The sequence below is a fragment of the Macadamia integrifolia genome, chromosome 7 (genome assembly GCF_013358625.1).
Source record: "Macadamia integrifolia cultivar HAES 741 chromosome 7, SCU_Mint_v3, whole genome shotgun sequence".
In the NCBI taxonomy this organism is placed as follows: Eukaryota; Viridiplantae; Streptophyta; class Magnoliopsida; order Proteales; family Proteaceae; genus Macadamia; species Macadamia integrifolia.
This window is the reverse complement of record NC_056563.1, coordinates 17,971,809-17,979,614: the sequence shown is the minus strand read 5'-3', so window position 1 is coordinate 17,979,614 and position 7,806 is coordinate 17,971,809. Positions and strand designations below refer to the sequence as shown.

Here is a 7,806-nt window from a genome sequence, read left to right as displayed (position 1 = left end):
GTCCAGTCCTCCAACCCACCCAACATGCATCCGATGGTTAAGAGGACTAGGGGTGCACGTCTGGGTCTTTCCAATCACCTAATGCATGTTGGAGAGGAGCCGGATGCTATCTTAAGTGCTAACAATTACTTAGCATGGATTTAGTGCATGATATTGGATCGGTGTCATCTCGGAAATCGATACACTATCAATATAGATTGACTTGAATTGACTCCAATCGGACAATTTTGGCCATGCATTTTTTACTTGTATCTTTTTATAGGTTTACCTTTTTTTTTTTTTTTTTTTTTGTTGATAGGTGGAGAGAGGAAGTGGATAGTAGCAGTGAAAGTGAGAGTTATGCGTACCACAGCTCACCTAGTCCACACCATTCCATTTATAGGGGATCGGCCATGTATTAGGAATCAGGATTGGGCTGTACCGATACCAATCTGAACTGTAGTATCAGCTGATCCAATCCCAATACCTGAAACCATGCTACTTAGAGGTAATCTTGTTAATTACATTTATTCCACTTATTTAAGATGATACTACAATAGCAACAGAGTTTTTTTTTCACCTAAGGTGAAAGGTGAATAGATTTTCTGTCCTTATAATCAATAGATGTGAATAAAGTAATGAATGAATATATTAGAATTGATATGAGAGTTTTCTCGATCAATGACAAATTTTACGAAAGTTGTTTGATGTGGTATAGTCATGTTCAACGGAGGCCTGAGGATACCCTAGTAAGGAGTAGTGATTTCATTCAAATTGAAGAAGCTAAAAGAGCTAAGACTATGCCTAAAATGACCAAAGGAGAAGTAGGAAGGAATGACATGCATAGTCTTGGTCTTGTCCCAAGTATGATCTTGGATAAAACCAATTGGAGGGAAATAATCAATGTAGCCGATCCCATTTAGTTGGGATTCTCCTTACCTTGATTGGTTGCGCCTCTTTCACCCTAATTTCATATTTCTTTTATTTTCTCTTATCATTTCATCTCTTCATTCCTCGTTTTTTGTTTAGACTTATTTTTTTTCCTACTTTGTTTTGTAGTCAACCCCATTAAGGTGGAATAGGGCTGAGTTTGTTCTTGTATGATGAATAGATGTGACTTAAACGGTAGGATGGACTTCATCACAATATAATGATAACCCTCTCAATCATATTTTCACCCTAGGTGAAGATAAACTTTTTCTAATACAGGGGCTTTATTTGCTTCCAAAACAAGTACATAGAAACATGTATTTATACAATGACTGCCAATGGGTCTTATTACATAAACTAATAAACTATATTGATGAAAGATTATTGATATTGGACTAACAAATTCCATTAATTGGAATAAGGTTAAGTTGGCGATTCAGGGCTTGCCTGGTGGTTAGCATTATTGCTCCCTCTGGAGAGTGCTATAATACCTGATCCGTGGATTAAGTCCCCTTGATAGTATCTAAGTCACAAAACTATTATGTATTAATTTAAGTAATCTGTCCTCATGCTAGGCATGGATGCATGGTCCCATTTATAAAGGGTTGGCTGGCATCAGTCTTTGATCAGGCTAAATGAGTCTTATACGGGCTTTAAATGAATTAATGAGACCATTATTTCTGAATGGGCTTTAAATGTGTCAAACTTAATAAACAAGTTCTAAGGGGCTCTAAATGGTCTTTAAACATGTTGGACTGAGTTACTATCAATCGGTCAGTTCTGATCAAGCGTCCATTAAATAACACCCTTGCAACGAAAACCACCAAATATTAATTAAGCTGGACATGATCCCGACATGTTTAATAAACGGACCCATATCGGTTTTAGATCGGACCTGCCCTGTGCGGGCCTAGAATTGGGACCCCTAGGTGAGTCGACCAGACAAGGAGAACTGCACCACAACATAGCAGACAACGAGAATCCGATGATGATGATATGAAGGGAATCCCAATGCATGCATAATTGCTTCATGCCTTCTTCTTTGCGTCACCCACCCACCGCTCCGGCCCTCCCTCCCTCCCTCTTTAATGAGAGCAGGGAATATTCACATACGTGAATGTGCGTGAACGACCCTGGTCCATGGATATGGCATATATTTTCTCTCTCCTCATTTAATAGATGCCATATCCACGGACCAGGATCGTTCACGTACATTCACGTACGTGAATATTCACTTTCCTCCTCTTTAATTGCTCGCTCCGCTATGCTATGCCCGGCCATCCCATGTGTAACGTGTTCCTGATTCTCAGGGCTTTCTGCATCTGTCCTCGAACGTACGTCTGTAATTTACTCATTTCATAATATTATTTATTTATTTATTTTTAAAGAAATCTATTGATTTATAAGTGTTGGATTGATTGGGCATGAGGTTGGGGAATTATAATTTTTCGTGAACCATGTATTAAATTTTGGTTAAATTGTTGTCCACTAGATAGAGTCTTTTGAGCTAAATAGTCCGCTAACATGTTAGACTCCTTTAAGAACAAAAGAGAAGGAACATGAGAGAAAATAATTCACAATATGTCTAATATCTAAGATTATCAGCAAAATGGACAGCAAAACCGACCAACTGGACTGCTGTAGATAAGAAGTTATTTCTTTATTATCTGATTCAACAGCGATGTGCTCCACTCCGAGAGAGATCCATTCAAGGCTGTCGAAACGCAAAGCTAGAGCCCCACCTTCTATGATATCAGCAAAAATAAGCTTCTCAGATTTAGCCAAAAGAAATTTCTTTTCATGATCCTGAATAAGTACCCCGGCCAACTCCACATTTTCCACTGGAAGGATCCTACATTGCATCACAATTAATTTTCACCTATGGGCTTTGAGGAGGGGTCCAAGGGGCAAGGGCAACCTTATTTTGATTGCTGCACTTTTGATTCCATCAAACCTTAGCGATGCTACTTTGTGATATGATGGACAAGCCGACAAGGCGCATGCACCTCTATTTTCCCATCCCCCCCCCCTCCCCCCCTCCCCTCCCCTCCCCTCCCCTCCCCTTGATCTCCTTGATTTATTATAAAATTTTCCCCCTATTTCTTTTTAAGAAAAGAGGAGAGTGATAGACATAGATTTGGGCATCCTGACGGCATAACCAGTCTTCTCTTTTTTTTTTTTTTCTTTTGTTTTATACAGAACAATAAGAATAATGCTGCACGCCAACTCTCTGACAAAAAACTCAATTTCAAAATATGGGTAGAGATATCATTTCATGGGAGAACAAGAGAAATAAAGAGGGAAAAAGATTCTCTTCATGCCAACCATTTACCACCCACCAATAGAGGGTCAATACCTGAATGAAAAGATTGTGTCTTTACAATGGGTTATGGGAAACTGAGTCCGATCCAGGATACGAAACTGATAACATCCTGTTTTTTCTTTGCAAAAGGACTAAGAAGATTTAACACACACACACACACACACACAAAAAAAAAATACAACAATGATCTACAAACCACTACCATATTAGATTTATAAGGGTACACTTCAAATTACCTTTTTACCCCTCAGCGGGTGAACTCCCTCATCTCTCCCCATTTAGCTAAATGGATGACACTCCCTCATCTTGCATTTGCGCCCCGGGGGTTTACGTGGCTTGCAAGCTCTGACCAAACCAGTTCTTTAATGTGGCAAAAACAACAGATAGTGAAGTGCTCTCCAAGGCCCCTGGATAGTATGGTTTCCTGCAACAGGAAATCTGTAGCTAATGGGGAGTGGATCCATTATCCATAGTCTATATCCTGAAGTAGCATGCCTCAACTGAAAGAAAGAAACAGCAGTTCCTAAAAAGGCTACAAGTCCATCAAAAGAGAGAAACTGAGAATATAAATAAACCTTAAATGATTCCTCAAAATTTTAAATTTCTTTTTCTAGTAGACTCATTGAATCTGTGTGTCCATAATCAGACATTAAATTCAGTCAAATCATCAGTGAAATATCTAATCACATTTAAATGATCATATTGCTTATATGAGAACACTCGGTGAAAAATCCTCTGCAAATAATGCAGCACCATAAACATCCAATAATATGTTTTCATTTAGGCCTTCTGATATTGACAAGGCAGCTCTATAGTGAGAACTGCATCATTAAACTTTCCATTGCATGGAAATGTTTCTCATTTCAAAACTCACTTTCCTTTAGCATTTATTTACTTCTATAGAGCCATTTATCTTTTTAGGAAATTCAAAACTATCCTACAAACAGTAACAGTTGTTGTCATTAACCAAAAGGAGAAATGTATGAACAGTAGTCTTGGCAGTAAATAAAATAACTGGTTCATCCTAAAAGTAGTGAATGCAATATTCTTACCTCTGGGGGGAAAATCTAGAAGTGAATAAAGGCCTTCTTACACCCTTAAATGGGAATTGCAAATAATGGCAGTCAAGATTCCCTTTAGAAGCCTCCCCCAACCCCCCGCCCAACAATATAAACATCTTGAGACGCTGTCGCAACCAAAAAATCTGCATTCCTGTTGTTTCAGTGATGTGTTGTAAATTAGAGCTTGGACTGAATTTCCATAAGAAAGAAAATTTTTCCTCAATTCTTCACTTCCTAGTTGCACTAAATAAAGATTCCAAGATCATCTTGAACTATCCCTTCAACCGATGTCTTACTAATCACTACTGAATCAGCGGTCTCAAGCCAGCTATGTCCAGATGGCTTCATCAATCCTCGATCTTCCATTAGCTTCCTCACTCTCACAGCATCATCCCATCTCCCAGCTCTCGCATATATATTTGACAGCGTGATATAATTTCCAGGGTTTTTGGGTTCCAAGTGAAATAAGTGCTCTGCAGCTAGCCTTCCAAAATCAATATTTTGATGGACCCGACAGGCAGCAAGCAGAGCCCCCCAGATGCTCCTATCAGGCTCAATTGGCATTTTATTTATGAAGGTGATGGCCTCCTCAAGTCGCCCAGCACGTCCAAGTGAATCGACAATACATGCAAACTGTTCAATACTTGGAAAGAAATCAAAGTTGCAGATCAAGCTGTTGAAGAGTTGGAGTCCCTCATCCACAAGACCTGAGTGGCTGCAAGCAGTGAGCGCAGAAGTGAAAGTTGCAGAGTTGGGTTGAACACCAGACTCTTTCATTTCTTGCAGAAGCTTGAGAGCCACTCTGCCTTGCCCATGTATTCCATATGCTCCAATTATTGTGTTCCATGATACCACATCTTTGGTTTCCATGTTTGAGAATACAGTGTAAGCAGCTCCAATGCTTCCACATTTGGAGTACATGTTGATCAACGCATTCCATACTTGAATAGCCAAATCGAAACCATTTCTCCAGATGAGGGCGTGCATTTGTTTCCCACATTGAAGATCACAAATGGGAAAAACTGTCGATAGTGTTATATGATCACTTCTAATTCCACTTGATTGCATTTCACTAAAACATGTAAGTGCTAAGTCATCCCGTCCGAGAAGTACAAACCCAAGAATCATTGCATTCCATGTAACAATATCACGTTTATCCATCAATGCAAATACATTTCTTGTATCTTGAAACCTACCACACCTAGCATACATTGTCAACAAGGCTGCCCCTGTTGAATTGTAGAACTTGAATGAGGATCCAGTTTTAATTCCATACCCATGAACTTCCCGTCCACTTCTCAGAGCCCCTAGATTTTTGCATGAGACAATGATACTGCAAATAGCATCTGCATCGGGAAAAACCATTCCTCTAAGCATCATTTTCCTGAAAATCCCTATGGATATCTCATGCTTCCCAATCCTTGAATAACCTGACATTAAAGTGGTCCATGAAATGATATTAGGCTCCTTAATTTGTTCAAAGATCCCTGAAGCTTCCTCACACAACCCCATACGACAATATCCATCAATGATTGTATTCAAAGTGACCAAATCAGGCTCCAAACCTTCTGATCTCATTGAACCCAGCATTTCTATAGCCAAATCAAAAAACCCATTGCAGACATAACCTGAAATCATAGAATTCCACGATAATATATCTCTTTCCACCATTTTGTCAAAAACCCGTCGAGCTGTTTGAGCATCACCACATTTTGAGTACATATCGATCAGGGAATTACAGACCTCCAGCTTGAATTCAGCACCGCACCTGAGTATATCTTTGTGGATTTGAATTCCCTCCTCCAAGGACAAGGATTGAGCGCAGGCCCTAAGGACCTTAGGAAAGACATATCCGTCGGGTCTGACACCCTGCACTTGCATCTCCCTGTAAGCATTAAGGCACTGGTGATACATTCCATTCCTCGAGTATAGAGCGAGGATAGCCGTCCATGCAAACACATTGGGTTGAGGCAATTTGTCAAACAATATGTGGGCAGAGATGAAATCGTTGCAATCCCCATACATCTGGATCAATTTGGTCGCCATGAATGAATTGAAACCCAACCCATGAAGAATAATCTGCTGATGAACTTGCCTGCCCTGTTTCAATGCGGCTGAATTGCTGCAAATTTGAAGCAGATGGTTGAGTTCGGAAGGAGTGAGGATTCTCAAATGGGTCCCAATGAAAGATAAGATTCGAGGTTGAGAAGTCCATCTTCTCATCTCATTTGAAATCTCGCAAAATCAAAAGCTAAGCTTTCCTATAATCCCATTTCAGATTCCTTGGTGACCGTTAAAGAAGGGAAAGGAAGTTTGGCGGGAATTGCTGGAGCTCAATGAGACTGGAGTCACTGGACTAATACAGATTACAGACAGCCCGACTCCTTCATTGGGATGTTGATTGTTCTTCTGGTGATGTTAATGGGCTGGGCTAAAATCTGTACTCCATGGACCAGGTTTTGGCTGGGTGTGGTCCATCACCATTGTGGGCTGACAAATGCCAACAAATTCTTTCATGGGCCCCACTGGACCCGTGACCTGAAATTTTGGTACTTATGTTACATGTGAACTAGGGATGGAGTGTTTCCTTGCACAAGAATACACCAAAAGACACAGTTAGTAATGGACCAGAGAGGTGGAGCAGTCTACCAAGTCTGAGCTGTGCAGAGAATGCTAGAGTCCAAACCAGGATTCCATTTTGGGTTGGGCCATGGACATGGACATGGACATGGGCAAGAAAAGGGTTTGTTTGCAATTTCATTAGAATATAAGGGAAGTAATGGTTAGGGCCCTATAAGAAGGGGGTGGCACTCATGTGCACATGTTGTCTATGTTTAAAAAGAAATTAGGATATTTAAATGGATATGGGCCACCACTGTCACATGATCCAAGTTTCTCACCCTAAATAATAGAGAGGGCTCTGTTAATGGCCTTTTCTAGGGTTCCATATTTTAATTGTGGTAGCTCCTTTGGAGAAAGCTCTTTATGGATATATACGGACCACTTCAGGAAAGCTAAGAAGTGGGGTATTATGTTTGCCATACCTTAGATCCCATGCAATCCAAGAGACATATCTATAGGAAGAGCTAGGAGTTGCAGAGTTATTTTTTGTTTAGAACCTTAAATTTAGCAAAGTAGCAAAGGCTTGTTTGACTGGTAGGTTGGATTTCATTCTTGGGGTGTTTTTGTCTTTTTCTAATTTTGAAGTTTAGGAAAAAGAACGTTACCTGATCATACCCTTATGTCTAGATAAAGGATTGTCTGAAAAGGCCATCATGTGTCCCATGATTGATGCCTTTATATATTCTTTCATTGGTCCTCATGCGAATGCAGTAACCATGCGACCCCTCTCCCTAAAATGTTTACCACTTTTATTTTTTTAACCATCGAGTAAAAGTGCAGGAGGTGATCACTACCGTGGTAGGTCTCTTTTCTCTCGTTTTTAGAATCAAGAGGGGTCAATCACATTTGCTCGCACCCACATGCCACATATTACTTCGAAATTGATATGTC

General features: G+C 40.1%; 1 protein-coding gene and 1 long non-coding RNA gene across 2 annotated transcripts; both read right to left on the bottom strand.

Moving 5' to 3' along the window:
* Positions 1 to 3,236: 3,236 nt before the first annotated feature.
* Positions 3,237 to 4,385, bottom strand: LOC122083671. Its single transcript, XR_006141700.1, has 2 exons — positions 4,285 to 4,385; positions 3,237 to 3,732 (listed from the first exon to the last, which is right to left on the bottom strand). It is a non-coding gene; the product is annotated as an uncharacterized LOC122083671 (long non-coding RNA).
* Positions 4,386 to 4,417: 32 nt separating this feature from the next.
* Positions 4,418 to 6,675, bottom strand: LOC122083670 (pentatricopeptide repeat-containing protein DOT4, chloroplastic-like). Its single transcript, XM_042651539.1, has one exon. It carries the CDS (start codon positions 6,514 to 6,516, stop codon positions 4,537 to 4,539), a length of 1,980 nt encoding a protein of 659 aa, XP_042507473.1. The 5' UTR covers positions 6,517 to 6,675; the 3' UTR covers positions 4,418 to 4,536.
* Between the last annotated feature and the right edge of the window lie 1,131 nt (positions 6,676 to 7,806).

What these genes read in the sequence shown, in the direction of transcription:
- LOC122083670 (XM_042651539.1), bottom strand. Translation starts at nt 6,516, where the DNA reads ATGAGAAGATGGACTTCTCAACCTCGAATCTTATCTTTCATTGGGACC.